We start from the raw sequence: 23,198 nt of genomic DNA, 5'->3' as shown, positions 1-23,198 counted from the left end.
TCATTTCACATGTCGTGAATGAGAACAGTAGTAGAGATTGCAAGAAAACAAATTAAAATCCTGTTTGGCATAGAAAACTGAGTTGCACAGCTAAAACGGACCATAACCATACTGGACATACACGCAGAATGCGCTAAAATGACTTCACTCGAGGAACAGATTCACTGTCATTGGCCAGGATCTTCAGCTTCTAGCATGCTGGTAAAGACTGCAGATAATACTACAGATGTGAAACAGCTGTTGGCATTTTGTAGCTCAGCCAAACAAGAACTAGTTGGAAAACGAGATCATGTTTGATTATCTAATTGGTGCCTTTCTTAACTTTGTAAGCAATGTCTTGTTTTCTAGTCAATTGTCCATTTCGTGACACAGCATTCTGGGATTCTAAATGGAGAGGAAGTAGGGCAGTAGGATCGGAAAGGCCACTTGTAGTTGTCAAGAACAAGAACATGCCAGCATGTCATCACCTCTCACTTAGGACACAACTCTGCTCACAGAGAACCCAGTGAGACTGAAAACTCCATGAAGCTCACATAGCTGTATCCATTCAGATGTGCAAATTGCAGTCTGCTGCTCTCTCTTGCACAAGTATCACGGATGTGTGCAGCAAAAAGAGGTCATATGTAAGAGAATAGGGAAAACAGGAAGATATGTGACGTCATGTGCACTGTATAGGCAACTCTTAGTTTCCAGGATGGCACAAAAAGGAAGTACAGCCAGCATCAAATGTTTACAGGCTGTGATCCAAGAAAAACCATTTTTTCCACTGCTTGGGCATACAGCCTGGTATTTGGATTTCCTGGTATTCTGAACACTTAAAAATATATATATAACAATAATAAGCACACTGTTCACCGAATAAAAAAACATGAAAAGGTCAGCCTAAGGACAAGTACAGTCGTTTATCAAAAGTTTATGGACTGCTTGATGACAAAACATTAAGTGCTTCCACAGCCTGGGCACACAGTACGGTATTCGGATTTCCAGGATTACATGAAGCAGCATAATATTGTAGTTTTACTGGCTATGACCACAAACTGCTGAGGAATGCAATGTTTTCTCATGTGCTGTGGTTCGTAAACTTTTGACGTCAACTGTACCCAAATCTAACAGAATGCTGAGCACAGCATGCAGCAGTGGCCCATGTCTGGCAAGCACAATAGACGGACAAGCTAATTTATGCGGACCAAGTACAACGTGCAAAGTGTGGAGCAGAGAATTTGTAGGCCAGGAGGACAGAAAAGTCTCACGACTTTTCATGACAAGGGGACACGAAGCAAATGCACAAATGGGGGAATGTGAAGCAGCAGCAACAAATATGGCTCCCAAAGAAGCGGTGCAGTGGAATGTAGAAGCAATGTGCAGGAGAGAAAAAGATAGCAGTTCCAGTGTAATTGGATTTGTGACTGCTAAATGTACATGCAGATCTGGAAGACTTTTTATTTTATGAATCGTCCCTCTTTGCAGAATATTGTGCAGATATGATCTGCACATACTTTTTTTTTTTGTACTTTTGCAATTCACAAGTTGCATAAGTCAGGAAATTTTCTGCCCAGTAAAGCTACTGTCCAACAAAAAATCCCTCATTTACAGATACACCTCTATGTTTCTCTTCAAAAATAAAAGGGGAATGCCATCTGGCGCCAAGAAGTGGACTTCACCAATGCGTGCAACTTGAACAGGACTGGCTTCTGGCTGTTCTGAGGGTCACACAGAGGGAACAGAAAGGCCAACTCACTATGAAGATATGAATGTGTACAGTGCCTGCAATCTTACCTCACCATTCTATGCAAAGCTAGGAGCCAGTACCATAAGGAGAACACTGCAGACATCTCCTAAACTTGTCATTTAATACTTAGAAGGCTACAGTGAGTTAGCTAGAAGCAGTTGGCTTTATTGGTGATGTTGTAGTGTCCATGTGCTCACATGGCTTGAATTTTGCTGGGAAGAGCTCTTTAAGTGTTGCCTCCTGCTCTGGAAAGAGAGCTTCGACCGGTAGTTTCTTGAATGGCACCTCTGAACCTTCATCCACTCGGACAGCCTTGCCGACATGTTGGATCCGGAAGGGATCATGCCTTTGTCAACCTTGTTCACCTGTTCAAAGAAAGCTAGGTCAAACATGCACGCTGGCACCCCAAAACATAGCAATAGAATGCAGGAGAGTTCTGGTTACAGGTTTTCAGAACATGAAAATTACAAAACAGTAATAATAAATAAACAGAACAAAACAATTTCTGCACTTGACATTCCGGATGAACATGCTGCAGTGATTACAACTGTCATCAGTGAGACCTTCCATTTCATTAGATATGTGCCAGTGTCTCTAGCTCAGGAAATAATGGAAGTATGGCCCCAGGCAGTTAGTAACTGCTCATTTCCTTGTCAACTCACCAGACTAAATTACTACTTTTAAATACCTACACATATAAATGTAACGCACAGAAGACTATACAGACACAAATACAAAGTGCTGGCACAGATTTCACAAACGTTTGTTAGCTGCGTACCGAAAACGATGACAATATTTAACAGTCAAGTGCGAATTTTTTTATGTTATCAATAAACGATTGTTGTATTAATGTTAAGCAATTCCTCTAGTAACCTGTTCCATAATGAAATATGTGTATAGCTTTATAGGCAGTATGCAAGGGAATGAGAAACCTTTATACTTATTTACTGAATATTTTTTGGTGTAGTGCTTGAATTCAAAATGATGTTATCGTGAAAAACTCTATCCGCTCTACTGCTCCTTTAATTTAGGTGTATTAGGGCTGGTGAAGTTGCCTTGAGCATCTTTTTTCCGCAATTTTCATCCACAATAGTGTATTTTGTTTTGTGGAAAATAAACCATACCACATCATACGTCATGAAACACCAACAAGATACCAGCATGTCACCTAAGGCCACCACCCAAACACGATGCACTTTTTACTTGGAAAAGTGGCTATATATTACTTACATAAATAGTGGCAAGGAACACCTTGTTTTCTTTTCCAGCATAGTCTGGTCCAGTAATGGGTGTTTCAGGAAGCTCTATGGCCTCTTCAGGTACAGTAATACCCTGAAAATGACACCGCAAAAGATATTTAAGCAGTCAATAACGTCTGCCACTTCCTATAGACTTTTCTGTAACATTGTCTATCTGTGTGAAGTTATTCAGTAGTGCATATGTGAAGCACAAAATGCATGTGAAAGCATCAGCGCACTGCTGTCTGCTTGCACATGTAATGTAACAAATTGTAAAAGTGCAGTCCTGACAAAATGCACCAAAATTCAGGTGCGTTTAGATAACAGGATGGCTGAAACAGAGTTACTTTGTGCCTCATAATCAGAACTGGTTTTGGCATGTAAAACCCCAGAAAGAGAAGAAGAAACAGAGTGAGGTGCCACCAACAGGCGGGACAGTTTGCAGGCGAACTTAATTTTACCTTGACAATGACGGATCCACATACAGTCAAATCCCTTTATAATGAAGTAGCATCTTGCACGAAAATACCTTCATTTTATTCTATATTTGTTACATGCTGATACAGACATGAAACATTCTAGCCTCACTATATTGGATAATTTATTACATCCATGTTCGTTATACAGTTAAACCTGGATATAACGAAATTGACAAATTCCCCAAAACTTCGTTATAATGAGGATTTCGTTATATGCAGCTTCGCACGAAAATTCGAAAAAGAAACGCTTACCGTATTTACTCGATTCTAACACACCCGATTGTAACGCGCACCCGTTTTCTGTTTTCGTCGAAGCACTCATCCTTGGAATGTCACACCAGGTATTGGATGCGTGGACGCGTGTTGTTTCGCACAAGCGTGAGGCATCGGAAACCAAGAGCGAGCGTCACGATGGCGTTGTAGCGTCGTATAGTGTTACAGTAGAACCCCGCTGTTACGTTCCCGGGTACTGTGTTTTCGCCAAGTCTTAGCACAGCTGCCATAGAACCCAATGCATTGGTAACCCCGCTGTTGCGTCGCAACTGTGGGACCGTTCCCGCATCGTACGTTGCGAACTGTAACCCCGCGCCGGCCCGAGCGGCCATTTTGACTTTTCATGTCACTTGGCTCGGTGGCTTGACGATGGCATTGGCCGCCCAAAGTGCCGGGGGCGACAACTATGACGTATTTTCGGTTTCCGCCAGCAAAATACGGCCCTTGAGATCCGTATTTGCTATCTCAAGATGGTGTCTATGACGCATTGTAGCCCTAAATTGGTTTTGGCTCATAGATGTTCCGTGTAAAGTCCAAGGGCGATAACGCAATCGCCGCGCGCCGTATGCTGTATGTGCGAGGGGAGCCGACGACCGCGTCCAAATCTTGCGCGCGCACGAAAAAAAAACAGGGAGGAAGCGCGCCTTCTGTTGCGCTCGAGGCACCGGCGAGGGAGCAAGGGGGGGGGGGGGGGGGGTAGCGGGCGGCGTTGTACTGTACTCTGGCATCAACTGCGTACTGCGCGGCGGCGTGCGGTAGCGCGGGCCGTATCTTGAAAGCGATCTGCGTTGGGGCAGAGTCTAGGCAGTGTAGGTGCGTCGGCAGCTCGTAGCTTTGTGCGTGCTGTGTGTTCTTGGCGCTCAGTTTGCGTTAAAGGGATAGACAACAGCACGAAGGTCACTTCGCTCGCTTCTGCAGGGGCGCTTCCACACGCCGCCAGTGTTTGACAGCGCGTGTCCGCGCTCACTGAGTGTGATGTGTCACAGTGTCTGCCAGCACGTCGGCAACATCAACTGGAAAAGGAGAGTACCGGCTTGGCAGGCTAGGCCAGCTGCAGCAAGCGGCAAGCTCAAAGTTGAATGAAGGGAGGTGGAAAGGTCACGCCCGCGGCGGCAAGATCGCCGGGTCGAGGGATGCAGACCCGCTTCGCACACGCTCACACGCAGTGCGCTCGCTCCGCATTCCATCGCGGCGAAGAAGCTTCCGGTTGCTGCTCGCGCAAAAATGACAAAATTTGGGGCGAAATCTCTAGGTTGTTGGTGGGGAAAATTCGTTATATCGAGGGGGTCTCCTGTTGCCACTTCGTTACATAGAGGTCTCAAATACATGTGCTTCTATGGAGTAACGGCGGGGAATAGAAAAACTTCGTTATATCCAGGAATTCGTTATATCGAGGTTCGTTATAAGCATGTTTAACTGTATAAAGGTTTACTGTATTGAGGTGAAATAGGTCTTGCCTGTCGAGGACATTCCAACAAGTTCAGCTAGTGCTGCTAAAAAAAATATATGGGCCTGCTGCAAAACATCCTGCATGTTTGAGGCATATTATCATGAATCAGCTGTTTATCTATCTCGATCATCTCAGGCTTTGGACAACCCATATTTTTAAACAGAGTTAATATCCTAACTAAAATGGATCAAGTGAGAAACATTCTCTGTACCAACATTTCTAGTACACTTAAAACATGCTAACCAAAGCAGTCAGTCACCTGCACAAGAGGATTCATTTGTTTAGTTTAGAGTTGCCTTAAAGCTTTAAACATTACAAGAATGGTGGTATGTTTCACAATCAGTCCCATGGCACTCTACGAAGTATGGTCACTGTATATGTCTTTTTTTTTTTTTTTTTCATTAAGCTCCGCAAGACCTTCGAACTTCAGCCACTTACACACTAAAGACGCCACCAGAGTTCCTGTCTTAGAGTTAGCAACATGGTACACAAAGAACACAACTGACCGCTTGTCGAAGGGCACTCCTGAGATGCCATGGCTCAACAGTCCACCCTTGATCCCTGTTCATGGGAAGTCTGATGATTTGGATTTGAGCATGCGAATTGTCTGGCAGAAAGAAAGGCCCAATTAGTATGGTGTCCAGTCATAACTCTGCTGATCCACTTGTTTGGCAACCAACGAGTTGTGTGACAGTTGTAACAAGTTTTAATTGTCCTGCACAATACTTCTGGAACTGCAGAGCTCGCACAACAAATAGCCGTTAATTGACAACAGCTTCCTTTAAGCCTGGTGACTCTATGCTGTTCTGCAATAAAGAACTTTAATTTACTGCCACAAGTACATTGTGTGGCTTTTTGCCGGCGACTGTTTTTCACCAGATCACCTCAATAAAGTTATTCATCCATCCATCCATCACTGTTATCACGTTACCGCTCAGCACAAGACACACCTACTGTATTTGAAATTTCTTGGCTGTTGAAAGAGTCAAAGTGAAACAGTCTTGTCTAATTAGATCACACGAGAAACAAACAGTGTTGTACATTCTCGTATGTCGGTGAGCACCATTAATTACTCTGGAATGTACAGTGATACATGTATAAATAGTGGACAAACTTGACCAGTCAGTTCAGATTTGACAGCCGACCCCTGGTTTGCTGATATTGTTGTGATTTGAATGCTCATCTTTCAGGGCACAAGTTCACCTAATAAAGAGTTAAGATTCTTTAAAAAAAAAAGAATTAAAGAAATGGCCGAGCAAATAACAAATAAGAATTAAAGTTTCACAGTTCATTAGCGTGTGTAGAATGGCTTAAGGTGCATTATGTGGATGCGCCAAGACGTCGGAGTATTTTTTGTACAGAATGAAATAATGTCGCAGTAGTTTTTCACTACGCCCACTTCAGCGTTTTGGTGTCCAAACCCACACACAGTCACTTGCAAAAACTAAAACAAAGTACGCGTGACAATATGTTTAGCAGTTCTAGCAGTAAGTTCTCCCAGCAACACAGCCTTGTCCCGAATGGCAATCGGAGAGCCTGGAACATTTCAGGCATCTCACTTTTATTATTTGTGAGCCCACTTGAAGTCATAACTCCAGCAAGGCATGGGAGCAGTCAAGTTAGCATTCCATAATGACTAGACTTGATGTGCGAGATTATGATTAAGACAGGGACAGGAGGGCAGGCACTGATGTTTGATCTGCCAACCCTGATATCATGCCCTAGTCATTAGGTCTAGTCATCAGAAAGATTTACTCGCATATTCAGAACTGTGCCTGAGGCACGTTCATGTCACGTGTTATCTTGACCAAGTCGAGGCACATTTCTGAATACGGGGGTTGGTTAGTGTGCCCATACACGTAACGCAGTTTACAAAAAAACTGGAACACCAAAAAAAATAGACGGCAGCAACGGCGCTGATAACACATCTTGTGGCAGACCTACACGATCAGAACCAGAACTTTTTCGGTCCGGCTCAGTGAGGGCGGTTTCAGTTCTGGTTTAAACCCGGAGCACAAAATAACAGTTCAGACTGGTTTGAACCTGTTTTTAGTTTGTGCATAGCCCAAGAATAACTACAGGAAACAGATTAAAGTTATTTTGCACAAAAACTTCACAATGTTCCTATCCTAAGCTGCATGGAAAGGCTGCAAGTAGCTGCATAAGGGCTGCAAGTAGTTGAAAAAATTATCAAATTGTGGAAGCACACCTCAGCAGCAATTACTATGTCATTTCTAGTGCACCTATTCAGTTTCCATACCAGTTGGATCAAACGCGACTTCCAAGCTAGGAAGCACTTCATTTCAGCGATTATACAGGTATATAGGTCTCCCTCCACTGAATAACTATGTGATGGTCACTAATTTCAAATGCTCGCGTGTATATTACTAACGTGCTACCTTCCGGCACATGTTGAAAATTACAAATTACAAGTAAATGACAGCAAGCTTGTCTGCATTTACAAACGAGATAGCATGGCTGAGCCCAAGAGCAGGCAATGCATAGATGAAAAGTGTTTGAGAACCTGAACAAAAAACCATAATTTATTACCTATATTTTTTATTTATTCCAAAATTTGTTTTTAATTAAGAAATTGCAACATTCCAGTTCAATTCTGGTTCCATGCAAAATTTTTCTATTTTCAGTTCAATTCCAGTTAAATACCCTGGTCAGAACAATTATTTGTTTCATGTTCTTTACAGCAGAAAAAGAAAAGCCACTAAACCATTCATGATTATACTGTTCCTGATGTCTTTGCACCATCAAATAAGTAGCGCATAGCTCACCACTGCAGTAATAGTTTTGTATGCCATGGATGAACTCAATGTCACAATACGACGCCACCAGCATTCACATCTATGTTTACAGTACTCCATAGCCAGTACATACATATAGGCAAGCTAAAATCCTCTATTACGTAATATACTTCTTGAACAGTTGATGATGTAGTAAACCACTAGCACAGCTGTTCATATACAAAATTATGTCTATGTCACCACATTCAGTCTCCAGATCGGCCAATCATAGCTTGCTGTTTTACTGTAAAATGCACCATTGAAGCTAGCTATGCCAATTGGTGTGGTACATTATGAGCTGAAGTAGTAGTTTTGTGGCAGAATACATGGCCAAATTGAGTGGCTTTTTCTTTACAGACTGAGGCTGATGTTGCAGGTCATGTAATGTATGCAAAGCACATAGAACTCGCCAATATTAGCTATTCACTGTAAAAAGAAAAGAGCATTTAGCATTCATATAGCATTTCTTAAACATAAGAATGCTTGGTCAACACAGAGGTTTACTCCAGGAAACCAGCGAAGAAACTTTAGACCTTGCAGAAATGTTCATATATTGTAAATAGCAAAGGCCTCCTTATGTGTTGTAGCAATGGTTAAAACAAATTCAATGAAAGCATGTGGCCTTCACTAAGGATTAAAGCATGTGAGACATGAAATTAATGTTCTCGTACATTTTTAAAAACAAATTCCCACATTTGTTAACACAGCAAATAAATCTAAGTATGTCACAACTTGCTTTCTGGTTCTCATATTAATATGCACATTTGCAGTGTGTTTCATGCAGCTTCAACAATCCTTTAAGAAGATAGAATTTGTATACATACCAAAACACAGCACTGATGGATGCACTGAGCTAGTCAGTTTGGATTTCTGAAGTAGCCTTTCATGACACTGAAACTCTGCATCTGACTAAATGCGTGTGGCTAATTATCATTAAAAACTGCACTGAAACAACAAATAAAGTCCGACCTAAACCCTTTTGGAATCCTTTCCAACAAAGGAGCAAATATGCAACACTATGCCATAATATCAAGTTGCCAAGTTTGGGTGCAGAGAGATTAAAATGAAGTGAATGACTATCAAGTGCAACTTAAAAACAGTAAACATTGATCGCTGACCAAATGTCCACAGAATTACAGCTAGTCAAGCCCGATTCAGCATTTGCTTTCAGTGCCTCTGCCTGTGGTGAAGTGTTATACTGAACTTAACCTGAGAGAGTGCTTTACTCACCACCGGAGAAGTTCGGGTACTAAACACTGGACCCAAGTCTTCCATTCCCTGCAAACAAAAAAGAAAAGAAAATGCAATGAATGCTTTAACTCTGGCAGTACATCCTGCAGCCAATTCTTCACAAACACTGCAAATATTTAACTGCCAATCAATAAGGTGAAATATTTCCACAGCCAATCAGTACTGCTCTACAGAAAATTTAAGTGCATGCTGTTTCATATGCCAATGGAATAGAGCTGGAATGTTTCCTGCGCCATCAAAAGTAATTTTGATTGACGAGCCAAAACCGATATGATTATGAGGCCAGCCATAGTGGGGGGACTCGGATTAATTTTGACCACCTGGGCTTTTTTTAACGTGCACCCAATGCACAGTACACGGGCATTTTTGCATTTTGCCCCAATAGAAATGCGGCCACCATGGCCAGGATTTAGAAGCACTAAATGCTGGGTGAATTGGTATTCCATAATGACGAAAATAGCGCAATAAAACAAGGGACTAATATTCAACGCGTAATTCAAGCTTGAAAATTTGGTCTCTTGGTCCTTTTAATGTCCTGAAGCAATACTGCGGCTACATGAGACGCTGTAGTGGAGAGCTTTTGACAGGTTCAATTACCTGTTTTTTTTTTTTTTTTTTTAACATGCACCTAAATCTACGTACACAAGCCTTTTCTCATTCGCCTTTAATTAATTGCGCCAACTGCAGCCGGCAACAAAACTGGGCCCAGTGCAGGCCACCACAGCACTGAGCCAGTGTAGCCGGCATCTGGCCTTTGCAGTGGCTATGGCTTCGCAAATACTAATTTATTTTTAAATGCTAAATACTGTTTTATTGCTCAAGATGTTGACTGTGCATTTAAAAATTCAGTACTTTTCTGAGGGCCTCTGTGAAGAGGCACTCTACTTTATCACTTTACTTCTAGCTGCAGCTAGAATGATCTGAGACAAACGTAACTATGCATGACATTTATTCATGAAGACTTGTGCAATGGCACTCTAAATTTCAGATGATGCTATATGCTAGTTTTTGGAGTGATGACACTGCTGCAGCTAGGTCCAAATAATTGAGGACACGAAAATTTAGGCTGCAGAGTATTTGTATCCTAAATTTTGTAACCTAAGTTAGAGCAAAAAGACAAAATATTAATGTCAATACAGCAATCACAAACAAGCCCTAAATATAACACATTTAGCAAAAAAAAAAAATCATAAATTGCGAGCAGGTTTGTACAGCAGAGATCTCAACTTACCACTCTCATTTTCTCACGAAGTTTCAAATTTTCTGGTGTTGCATAGAGGGCCAATCCTGGCACAATCAGCTTTAACAGGCCATAAAACGGCCTCACGGACACAATATCCCACTTGTTCCCGAGCCCTGGAAAAAAATTGGAGGACACCTAAGCTTCGCCTTTAAGAGATGAACACGATAGCATTAAAAGATCCCTGACTGCTTCTCATGCTTCCCAGTGACTGCAGCTTATGTACCGTAACTTTTGCCAGGAAACGCTGGCGGCGAACGCTATGCACGAAGGCAAGCTTTCTGGTACAAACTGCGGCCTCTTGCGTGGGCCAATCCCAGAGGTAGTGCACAGCCACGCCAAAAAATTTACATCATTTTCAGGTTTCCGTTTTGTTTCGCACCTTTCATATTTCAGTCTGAGAAGATTTAACATAAAAGGCATGCGCTGTCGGTGTTTGCTTCATGACATTTGTTTTGTGGGCTGTCATCCTCCAAATTCCGAGGAATAACCTTGTCAAGTATGTAAGACAAGGTATGAGCAACTTTAGTGATAAATGGTGTGGCAATATAACTCACATATACCGCATGTCACAGAGCAAGGCGTGACATATACCTAAATATATACGGGAATTTTCGCTCACAAGATGCCGGCGCCCACACCGGATTTTCCACGACACAGGGCCTTAACGATATTGCTTTAATAGTCTATGAGAAGCGGTAGCGTGCATTTCGCCCTGCTGAGACATGAACACCATAAAGCTTTTTCTTTTCTCCTTCTTTACTTTTGGTCAAACTTGTGATGCCTGGTGTCATCTGGAGCTTAAAGGGACACTAAAGAGAAAAATAGGTTGATCTATATTAATAAACTATGCTTCTACAATTTAAAAAAAAGTCACTCTTACTGTGATACAAGGCTTGATAAGCCCCCCAAAAAAGCTAGAACAAAGACTAGTGTCAAAGTTGCATTGAAGTTCCCACACTAGTCCATCATGATGTCAAGGATTTTGACAGCATCTAATCGGGTCTAGCTAACTTTTTATCTGTAAGCATGGACTACAGTGGCACCAAAGACTGAACTTAAGACTTAAGTTTCCATACCTTACACTGCGCCTGACAACCCCTAATATGAGAAGATACGTTGAAATCCCTGATGTCACACTGGCTTAGCGATGCTGTGGTTTCAGCATGAAATATTAAAAAAAAAATGAAACATCATTCTTACTCTTCTAGCAATAATCCCCTTACCACAAAATTAACAGAAACAGCATTTAAAGGAATACTTCATCAGCCTAAAACTGATTTAGTTCATCTCTTCAGTGTCCCATTAAAACATAGTTCTCAATGTCTATTTTTGGTGTGTTTATTTTCAAGAGGCACTTTGGTGTCCTCAGAGCAGACTCATCGCAATTACACACAGGGCCGTATTCTGAAACCACTCCACTTCGGCGAAATTTCTTTTTTGCTTTCAGGCGCGCGCTGATTGGCTGGGTGAGCAAAATTGAATGACGTCGGGCTCAACCATCTAATCAGCTCATCCAATTTTGCTAAAACAGCCAATCATCGCGTGCCTGAAAGCGAAAAAAGAAATTTCGCCGAATTGGAACGTTCAGAATACGGCCCCAGCTGGATAACCAATATATCTTTGCATGCAAATGAGTGAAGTGTTTCATGACTACTGAAACTTCAGGAATTCACAGGTCTAGAAAAAATAAACAAGCCACGACCCCCACAACTTCTGGGCTAGCTTGTTCACCAAAGCTACTAACTCTGTATGTCTATCTAGTTTAAGTGTGCTACAGCATAAGACTAGAATTTTGGTACTGCCAGGATTGCTACTTATGTGGCAAAAGGAACGCATCATGCCACTGTAATTATACTGCGCTTCGCAAGATCAAGATGAAGTGTGAAGCTACTGTTGTCTTAACAGTGAAGTCTGCCTAATGTAAGTGAGTGGAAAAGAAAAATTGCCTGTGAAAGTAATTTGTATTCTTTTAGCTTCTAACTGAGCCTCAGGAGAGAACTGAACGGGTTGGCATCCCAGTCCTTTTTTCTTAAGCAATACAGCAAAGACAGCAAAGGTTTAAAAGATGTGCATCAAGTTACCTTCGACAAACTGTGTGAGAATGATGTCGATGTTTGGCTTCTTCTTATCTTCAGTGATTTCGTCACAGACATAAATGTAGTTCTCTTTTGTCAGGAGTCGGGGCGTCTTGTACCACGATTTCGACAGAAGTGGTGGACAACTCGCCTCAATATCTTGGTTGTCTGAAGTGGAAAAATATACTTTTATAAAGACATGCTTGGTTTTAAATCTCCAGTCCCCTTACTAGGGCCAGGTTCTCAGCCTAATCCTTGTAGAAGGTTGTGCCATTTCACTTGGGAACTACGATACACATCCATGCTCCAGCAGCTAAACTGGGATTGTGCGCATTTCAGTCTATCATACAAAGATTTTTAGCTGCCTCCACCGAGTCAATTGTTATTCAGTCACTTGTCGTGTCTTTTTGGGTTAATTCGTGTTCGAGCTTTAAAAAAAGCAAATGATGAAATTTTCAAGCATCCTGACAAGGATTCAAGCAAGATAGAAGTTCAGAGAATGATGGAGGCTTGAGTGATTAATCGTAATTGAACAAGGAATGCACTGGGGTCAACGTATCGACACGGGGACTTGTCTTAAACGTACAGTACAGACGAGTTTCCTAGTCGAAACGTTGGCCCCAGCGACATTCCTTGTTTGAAAACAGTTAATCACTGAACAACATTTACATATGTAACTGTTGTTGGAAGCCATTGGAGCAACCCAAGAGCTATCAACACCATTGCTGTCTCCCAAAACGTGTGCGGAATATAGCGCATAAATTCTGCTTCTAACACAAACGAAGCAGGCTTTTAAGCAGTCTACTTAAATGAAATATTTCGTCAGTTTCGGGCTATCATAGTACAAGCCGTTTCTTAAAAGGTTACCCGCTTTTTGGTGCCAATTTATCTAATCAACTTGATCCCTTCTCCAGAAGTACCCTTTATTCACCACGACTTTCGATTTGATCGACTATTCGTGTAAAGTGTAAACAATGTTCAAATCATATTTACGTCTTTTCTGACGCTCCCCCGATACATGCTTACCCTGATTGGTCATGGACAGGCGATCGGAGGCTCCTTAACAAACTCACGGTCGTGGAAGGTAGTGTTTCAACATTTTGGCTTAAATGCTGCTCCTTATAGGTGAGTATGTGCGATGTCGTTACTAGCGTAGCACGCGGCGAGAGCGGCGCACGCTAGCACTGCTCTTCCGACCTCATCATTGTTTAGCTGTTAATAAGACGAGCTTGACACACTAACAAGTTTCAAAACAACTTAATCACACACTGTGAAGTGTTCTTAGAGTGACGTTGACCCACAGAACCTAACTGCTCGCGGTGATCTTTCAGTTTCACTAGTTTCACTGCAATAACCAAACGCACATGGCCGCCCCCCTTGCACGTTTTCATAGTGGGTAAACAATGTCGCTAAACTTGGAAGCAATTATCACTAGTCAAGATTGCCACAGACGCTAGACAAGTAAAAATTAATTTAAGTACTTAAACGCTTGTTTTATTCAACGCTCATACTTATTTCTAACAAATAAACAGGGCTACAGTAGTAATGAGCACTGTCTAGTTAGGCGTTTGTCAAGGGTCAAGGCAAGTTCAAGTCGTATCCAAATGGGGCACATGCATCATATTATTTCATAGATGTCATACATGCAGCGGTAATATCGCCTAAAGGACGACATAAAGTTAGCGTAGCACACGATGCCGCTCATTGTAATGTGCGGACTTCCTTGCAGCGGAAAATCAACGCTGGGCGCGACGCTAAAGGAGCACTTTAAGCGAACGTGGGTAGTTGAACTTGTCTCCGATGACGAAGGCCTCGCGCGGAACGACGTCTACACAGGTGCTGCTGCCATACAGAATTATTCTGTGTGTCACTTGACCTAAATGTTTCGGGATTTCTGTGATCCAGTAACACATTCTGATTTGTGGTCTGCCGTCAGCAGAAAGCCTACCATCAGTAATTAAAACATGAAAAACCCGTGTGGTTGCAGATGCGGCGCGGGAGAAGCAGTTGCGGGACCAGCTCAAATCGGACGTGGCGCGGTAGTGCGGCGCATCTCATGACTAATGAGGCCCGAGTGACCGACTGACATCGCTCTGTGCAGGTTGCTCTCGCGGGACCGCCTGGTGATACTAGATGCGCCAACTATATCAAAGGTTCGACACAGCGCTACGTTTATAATCATAATAATGTTGACGCAAGCTGGCGTATACCTGCGCAAATAATGCTCGCTGCCCAGTATCCAACTTTGGGAGCTACTAACCTCTGAATCTTCCATGTCATTTCTCTGACCCTAAGGAACAAGGTATGGTCAGCTGTGCCTTGTTTGCTACACAATGACCTCTGGTGACCAAGTGTTGCTCCAGCAAGTTGATTTTAGTTAGCGGTGTTCTAGGCCTACTAATTCATTGTGCTATACGGAGTGCTGTCTGCATCCTCTAGGGTAATTTAGCTTGACAATAAAGATGATTAGATTGTCTGCACCTGGTAACACAGTGTGCAGGTGTCGATACCACTTGCATGCAGGGTAAACTGGCGGAGCGTTGGGCAGCATGTTGCCAATCGCCACTGGCATTGCCTGTAATGCTGCAGGCATGCGTTATTGAGGACAGGCACCAATTATCAATCACTTGCTCTTTCTTTGCATGAGCAGTGTTGTTGACAAGCAAGTCAACGCCACTCTTCAGGCATACAACTAATCACCAGAACGAGTAGACTGTTTCTGTATAATGTTTAAATACCCCTCGTGTGTAAGGTGTAGGATGTGCGGCGGTGAGAAGATTTTTAGCATTGGTGAATGCAAGAAGCTATGCACCCAATCAACACTTTCAGTAGAGACTGAGCATTTCGAGTGTCTCAAGCAAAATATGTTCCTCTGCTTTGCTAGACTGCATTTTCTGGTGCTGGGGGCCAGCATGGAAGCATCGGAACAGGTTCATTATATACCACCATAACTGCCTCAGTGATGTCCACTTTTCAGCTAGTCTGGTATCTGTGTTGCAGGCTACCGGTACGAGTTGTATTGCCTGGTGCGAGGGGCACGGACAAACCACTGTGTAGTAAGTAGCTTATTTACAGACACCTAAATGAAAATCAAATGGAGAGAAACAAAGTGAAACACTATTGCATTCCAATTTGTGACCTTCGCGTAACCGAACATTAAATTCAAGTTTCCAAGGATATAACATGTACTGGCAGAAACAGTGAAAGTTGTAATATGCATGGGCTGTTCTGTACAGGTGCAAGTGCTGGCTACCCAGGAACAGTGCAAGCAGTGGAATGGGGAGCGGCCTCATGTACTGCAGTATGCACCAGAGGTGTGGGCAAGCACACTACATAGTAGGCCTGGCATCCTGAAATTTGTTATTTCACTCAGGCTGAATGCCCTGGCTGAACGGCTCGAGCCTCCTGATGCAAACAACCGCTGGGATCGGCCACTTGTTCAGCTGTCCTGGGACACAGATGATGCAGGGGCTGCCAAGGAAGTTGAAAATGCACTGTCTGGCCACCAGCCACTGCCACCCCACCGTTCCACACAGAATGTAAGGACAATGCTGCTTGCCGAAGCTGAGAGCATCACAAGTTATGATCTACTTAAATTTTGCATACACAAAATTATCTGTTGTATCACTTTGAAAAACTACTTGGAACTGCAAGTATGGCATATTTTCCGTTTGCAGGATTTCTACATCAAATTTGGAGTGGCTGTGTCATATATAACATTTTAGCATATTTACAGGCCAAGATGATGGCATTACTCAGTTTCTTGTAAAGTCATGTGTTGCAGTGCCTCCATAGTAACATGTGGCGCAGTTAAACCTTTATATATTCGAACATCAGTGTAACAAAGTTCTCGGTATAACAAAGTATTTAACTTCTTATCCATAGAACACCATGTATTTTGAACCTCAATACTATAACAAAGTGTGTTTATACACGATTTCAATATAACAAAATTTCACTGCCACCGCAAAGGAATACTGAGACAATAAATGGAAACTTCACATCTGCAAACACAGATTGGTAAATGGCTGATTTACAAGCGGTTGCTTGCTAACACATCTCTCAAATCGCGCCTCGTGTAACCAACAGCGACTACCAGCGGTATCATGTTCCTATAATGTATAACTGCGATAAGATCCGATTGCGCCCCGTGCACTGTATGCTTTGGTCCGAGTGAAAGCGTGCTAGGGTGAGCCGAGAAGGATAGTGGTTTGATAAGCACTGTCTTCCCGTGTGAGCAAGGGGAGCGAGCGAGCTTGCGGTAATGCGATGAAACGTGCGAGGGGGGGAGGTAGGGAGTGGAGGTCAGGTTAGCATGAGAGTCCTTTTCTAGTGCATACGCAGCCCACATGCCCTGTTTTAGAGGTAATCTGCCACGTGTGCAAAGAGTAGGCGCGGCATCATGTGCACTGTCTTCCTACGCATTTAGTACTGAAGGTTGCGTAATCTCCAGTTTCAAGGACACGTTGATGCGAGAGTCAGAAGAAGCATTCGCTCCCTGTTGCCGGCGCTCTTCATGATAGCGTTGTCCCACTGTGGGCGACACTATCAGCCACGGAGGCAGAGTGGATGCGAAAGCGTGGCTGGCGTCGCACTGCCGATGTGAAGATATTGTTCACACGTCATGAAATCATATCTTTCGATGCCGACTCAACAAAAAAATTTTTGTTTCAAACTTTGCCATTTCACATTGCCTGATAATTCGGAAAATTTTGCAGCTCCAGCCATTGGCAAATATATTTATTTGCATAAAAGGTTGAATTTCAATAATTTGGAGGACACTTCAGCTTCGCCTTTAAGAGTGGAACACGATAGCATTCAAAGATCCCTGGTTGCTTATCAGGCTTCCTGGCAACTAAAGCTTTCTTTTTGTCCAACTTTGCCTCCGCTTGTGGCTGCCGAGGAGGCGAGCACCATCTGGATGATGTTTTGCAAGGAACAAACTGCGGTGCACCGCTGTATGAATTGTAGAAATGCTGAAAAGGGGGTTTCTGTTTGAGTTTCCACGTAAGAGAATTGTTTTCTCGTATATTCAAATTACAATCCGACGCTATCACGTGTGTAGGTTGTGGTTAAATCGTACCTCACGATTTTTCTGACGCATTTCACCTTGAGAAATTGAATTTGTTCACTAATGCCCCTGCGGCACGTGGAGGGCCTGCGTGGTCAAGGTGGCTCAGGATGATTTTTTGGGCTGCGGACGCTGGCGCCGGATTTTCTGCGACACGGGGCCTTTAATGCTATTGCGTTAATATAACAGTTCCAATATAACGAAGGAAATTGCAGACTTTACCTATTTCATTATATCAAAGTTTAACTGTACTATGTACCTGGTACCACATTCACAGCTGTAAATCAGGTGGCTGATTCACAAAAGATGATGGAGCAGAGGTTGATTAGTTGTAAATGTTTGTTTCATTCTAATGAATGATGTGTCATGGTCACATTGTGCAGGCGCCCCTGGTTGCAGACTTGCACGAGCGGGACCAGCTGACACGCAACATAGTGCAGACAATGCTGCAGTCTGCCGACCCAATATCCTTTTGCTACAACTGAAAAGTATTACTGCAAGCAGCTGTGAACTCAATTTCCCACCTTATCTGTGCTTTCAATGTCAAGAACAGTTCATCACGGCTTTTTAAACTGCAGTGCTAATGAGGTGCTGTTATTTCACTTTTTAACATGGGTTTAAAGTGACACCTGAACACCCCATAACAGTAACAGCAGTGCTGATACCAGTGGCGCACCGACGGGGGGGGTGATGTAACCCCCCCCCCCCCTTCCCCGATGCCGAGTTAACCCCACCTCCCCCCCACGGGTCCAGCCCCACCAGTCCAACGTGTACCTTCAGCGCTCTGTTTACATTGTCATTACTATTCAGGAGGGGGCTTGAGGTCGAATTTTCCTGATTAACAAGAACACTCTATCACTGTCTTCTATTTACTCATTCACTCTTAAATTACTTTGAGTAAAACGCTGAAGAAATAGATATCATCACCATCCTTGGTGTCATTATTATAATTATTAGGCATTTTATTTGCTGTTGGATTCCTCTGGCTAAAGCAAGGAAATTGCATATTGTGCAAAGTGCTTGCTCACCCCCCCCCCCTGGCAGAGATCCTGGGTGCAGTACTGGCTGATACAGTACAACATCAGACATATGCCCTATTAATTACTGAAATGAATAATTGAAAATGTGATTGATTAGGCCTGATGCAACTCATGCGATGCCTGCACCAGCCATGTGCAACAATACCATGGTCTTGATTTCCTTTCTTGCTGATGAGACGGTGCCCGTCGTCCACTCAACTACAGTCGAATTCAGATATATACAATCTGAAGGGGATCACAAAAAAGTTTGATTTACTATAGGTAATTCGATATATAAAATGACAATGTCATACAAAAGTTTTCAAGGGGATTTTACTACTGTATGTTATATACAATAATTCGTTATATAGTATGTGGGTTCGATAATATCCGGGTTCAGCTGTATCCGACCAACCCGTTGATGGTGCCTTTCATACTACCAGGTAACTGTGCCACACTGTCAGAATCGAGAGGGCAAAGGTAGAGACTTCAGCACCATTTCATTCAGCTGTAGTTGCCAGGGTAACTGCTTCCATCTCTATGTGCATATGTGTGAATGTAGGCACAAGCAGATGCAGCCTTAAAGCATTAAAAATTTTTTTGAAGTACATGTTCCTTGTATGGTTTCATAGAATTATGAGGTGATGTATTGAAACAAAAGTGAATAAACTAGTAATAAATTAGGGATCACAGTGGGCTATGGGCTTTAATGTAGAGGGTTCTGCAAATAAATTAGTTTTCACCACCTAAAGTCACATAGGGATAGTGGTGCAAGCTTGAGTCGTTTAATATGCACCTAAATATAAGTATACATGAATGTTTTCATGTTATGCGTACAGGGATGTGGCTGGGAATCGAACCCACTGTTGTATTTTGTTACTCAATGCAGCAAGCCAAATTTCTGCTAAGCCAGGGAATTTGCGACAGTGAAAAATTTGGGAACCGCTTGATAGGTTACATTTACAAAACAAAACAAAAAATGTGAAGTTGTAATTTCATGATGGAAGTGGAACTTCTCTCTGTTTTTATTGTCCTTGACTTGCCACCTGCACACCCTGCCACCTGCTGGCCAACTGCACAGGCTGCGACGCCAGTTCTTGGCTTGGAGTGGGACACGGCCCCTGTCCGAACTGCCACAGCTGTTCGACCTGTACGTGCGGAGTGGTGGCGACCAGTGCTAGGCGTCTGCTAACTCCAGTAGTGTGCTGCTGTAAGCAAGGTCCCAGTAGTGCTCCACACCGTGCTTGCGGAAGTGCTCCCTGGCCAGTGACTCTGTTGGGCACACCTTGAACTTGAGCTCGCCAAAGCTCCGTGACTTGACTGTGCCCTGCAGCAACAGCACAACATGTTGAATCCCTTTCATGTGATCAGCTGCGGGTGTTGGGTGCTCTCAATCTGTCATTCCAGGCTGCCCGAGGTGTTGCTTTCAACTAGAGCACTGCACGGGCCCGGGCCGGCCCGAAAGCCCGGGCCCGGCCCGGCCCGCGGGCCGGGCCGGGCTCGGGCTTGAAGCCACGGGCCCGGGCCAGACTCGGGCCCGCTCATTGAAGGGCCTAAGTAGGCCTTCGAGCACACGCGACCGTTATGGATGGCATGGTTCAATGCATTCTGTGCCAAGCTGAAGTGAAACGTGCAAGATGACTGTCATCATCATCATCAGTCTATATTTATGTCCACTGCAGGACGAAGGCCTCTCCCTGCGATCTCCAATTAACCCTGTCTTGCGCTAGCTGATTCCAATTTGCGCCTGCGAATTTCCTAACTTCATCACCTCACCTAGTTTTCTGTCGTCCTGGACTGCGCTTCCCTTCTCTTGGTATCCATTCTGTAGCTCTAATGGTCCATCGGTTATCCATCCTACGCATTACATGGCCTGCCCAGCTCCATTTTTTCCGCTCAATGTCAATTAGAATATCGGTTATCCCCGTTTGTTCTCAGATCCACACCGCTCTCTTGACTGTATATCTTATCAGATGACTATATCTTATCAAAGAAAATAGTAAAACAGATGAAGTTCTCATTTTTAATAGCGGAGCTGTTTCAGCCGGGCCTAATGTGTCCGCTGAATCCAAAAATGCGGGCCGATCCTGGCAGCAGTGCAGAAAGGGTCCAAGCGCAATGGCACATACACCTGTGAACTAGCGAAGCTGAGCCTGGATAAGTCTAGCTAAGAATAGTGGGGACTAATTGCCTATCGATAGGCAATTGATAGCCAATCAATAGCTAGTCGATAATCGATCAATAATCAATAAATTCCCGAAAATGCTGGGGATGACTTGGTAGTGCTTAGCCTAGCCCAAATACGTGGCCAATACCTTACGATAGCCAATCGGCAGCCAATCAATAGGTAATCGATAATGGATCAATAATCAATAAATTCCGATAACTTGGTAGTGCTTAGCCTATCCCAAATACGTGGCCAATATCTTGCAATAGACAATCAATAGCTAATCGATAATCAATCAATAGTAAATAAATTCCGGGAAATGCTGGGGATGACTTGGTAGTGCTTAGTCTAGTCCAAAAGCCAGGACTAGCTAGGTGCCCATCATCTCCACTGTCTCTTTAGCATTGCGCAGCCAGTGCAAGCTACGCTAATTTGTTTGTTCCTTTTCCGCAAAAACGAACATTGTTTCCGCGTAAGGAAAAATAAATTATACAAAGAACCACTCCTCAAACCATTTCCATATTACCGCTTTTGCGATCGCACTATTACCAGTGTCGATAATATGGCATTATTTTAGCGCTAAGGCCAGTTACTTTTTGCTTCAATGCATGAAACAGCGTTTTCCTCAAAAAGTTAATTGGAACGCCCATGAATTTTGTCGGGCATATTGAAAATTAATATCTCGAAACTGGTTCAGTCCTGAGAATTCGTTCCAAGTGGATACGCCTTGCGAACTCAGCGGCTATAATTCGTAGATTGAAAGATGTGCCGTAAAATAATTAAAAAGTTAATTCGCGTAATTATGTTAAATATTCAAGTAGGCATTTTACCATCCATTAGGCCATCCATGTCAGAATTAGCTTGTAACTACAAAAAACAATTAGCCTCCTTAGAGCGTCGTCGCATTAATGCGAACACAAGAAATCCTGAGATATGATCAATTCCATACTTCAGAACACTCTATAAGCATCAGTCGTTAATACATGACCTACCATTCACTTTCAATAGATACAAAAATGGCGGTAATTTCAGTAAGAAGGAACTCAGCTGACACTTTGGTCACTTGTAATGTATCTGATGTGATTATTATTCTGCCTTTCTGTATGGTTCTGAGTATATAATGTAAATCCTGTTTCGTTTTCTTAGCAAATGTTGATCTTGTAAAATTCAGTCTCATGCTATGTTGTATAGCTGGTGCTGCGTTGTTCTGTATAGCTAGTATTGTTATTGTAGTGTTGTTTAAGATGCATTCTGTTAAAACTTTTCCAATTCTGTTAACTCGCCGTTACGCAAATATTCTTTGCCTTTCCATTCATAGCTATTTCGTCAATGAGGAATTCCAGTGATAGCTGGAAATATATGTGAAGTATTTTGCATGTGTGGTCTTTCGGGTCATGTCAAGCTACATATGTAGCTTTCAGTCCAAAATGACCGTCCAGCATGTAAACTGGACGATAAATTGATTTGATTTGATTGATTTCGTCGGACACTTTGAAAATTATTATCTCGAAACTGGTTTAGTCCTGAGAATTCGTTCCAAGTGGATACGCCTTGCGAACTCGGCGGATATAATTAGTGGATTGAAAGATGTGCCATGCAAATAATTAATTAAAACGTTAATTAGCGTAATTATGTTAATTCTTCAATTAGGCGTTTTGATTTCTCGGGGAAGTAACGGCCGCCTCATCGAGTAGTTTAGATCAAGGATTGTAACTGTGCTATCTGCCACAGGCAATCTTTAAAAATTTGGTTCAGCTAAAATGAAACGCCCTGTATATTTGCATGCTAAACGACATCATAGAACCATATCGTACAAATCAAGGTTAGTACATGCGCACCACCAGAAAAATAGTAGCACAGGCAATGGGCCGGATTACTGATGTTCCCGTGGGAGAAACAGATTTCGGCCTTTTATTGCTTATATATACTGCAGCTGATTAAACCTCGAGAAGGTGAGGCTGACAGATACGGTACAATCTGTAAGTTTTTTTCTTACAGGCCGGGCCTGGTCATGCACACGCGGGCCCTAGCTAAGCTTAGTAATGAACGCCCGGGCCCGGGCCGGGCCCGGGCTCAGTAACACGGGCCCGGGTCGGGCCCGGGCTTGGAACCACGGGCCCGGGCCGGGCCCGGGCTTGGAACCACGGGCCCGGGCCGGGCCCGGGCTGGTCTCGGTCATGTACGCTCGGGCCCGGGCCGGGCTCGGGCTTTGTATTACGGGCCCGGGCTGGGCTCGGGCCTCGTAAAGCGGGCCCGGGCCGGGCTCGGGCCGAAAAATCAGGCCCGTGCAGTGCTCTACTTTCAACCAATTAATGTTGGTACATTAAGCATCTCAGGCAGCTCGGAACAGCAAACCGACGAGACCACTTGCCAAAATAAAGCGAACACGAAGCATGTGCAACCTGCAC

The 23,198-nt window shown here is 43.3% G+C and overlaps 2 protein-coding genes and 1 pseudogene across 2 annotated transcripts in view; 1 reads left to right on the top strand and 2 right to left on the bottom strand.

The window, feature by feature from the left end:
* Window positions 1-1,831: 1,831 nt before the first annotated feature.
* LOC119456902 (39S ribosomal protein L9, mitochondrial-like) lies at window positions 1,832-12,836 on the bottom strand (annotated as a pseudogene).
* Window positions 12,837-14,211: 1,375 nt separating this feature from the next.
* On the top strand, window positions 14,212-19,812 carry LOC119456035 (protein KTI12 homolog). The gene is given in 9 exon segments (XM_049669515.1): window positions 14,212-14,369; window positions 14,521-14,572; window positions 14,635-14,669; window positions 14,672-14,686; window positions 15,534-15,589; window positions 15,770-15,849; window positions 15,907-16,072; window positions 17,988-18,069; window positions 19,677-19,812. Coding segments are annotated over 9 exon segments (756 nt in total). The 5' UTR covers window positions 14,212-14,227; the 3' UTR covers window positions 19,805-19,812.
* Window positions 19,611-23,198, bottom strand: part of LOC119456032 (U4/U6 small nuclear ribonucleoprotein Prp3-like) — a 25,849-nt gene continuing 22,261 nt past the window's right edge. The window contains exon 9 of the mRNA XM_037717628.2: window positions 19,611-19,950. Coding sequence (XP_037573556.1) covers window positions 19,801-19,950 — 150 coding nt within the window. The 3' untranslated portion in view covers window positions 19,611-19,800. The remainder of the gene's footprint in view (window positions 19,951-23,198) is intronic.

Source organism: Dermacentor silvarum, chromosome 6, assembly GCF_013339745.2.
Source record: "Dermacentor silvarum isolate Dsil-2018 chromosome 6, BIME_Dsil_1.4, whole genome shotgun sequence".
NCBI classification, from domain to species: Eukaryota; Metazoa; Arthropoda; class Arachnida; order Ixodida; family Ixodidae; genus Dermacentor; species Dermacentor silvarum.
Note: the sequence above shows the minus strand (reverse complement) of the source record. Positions and strands in the feature narration are given on the sequence as shown.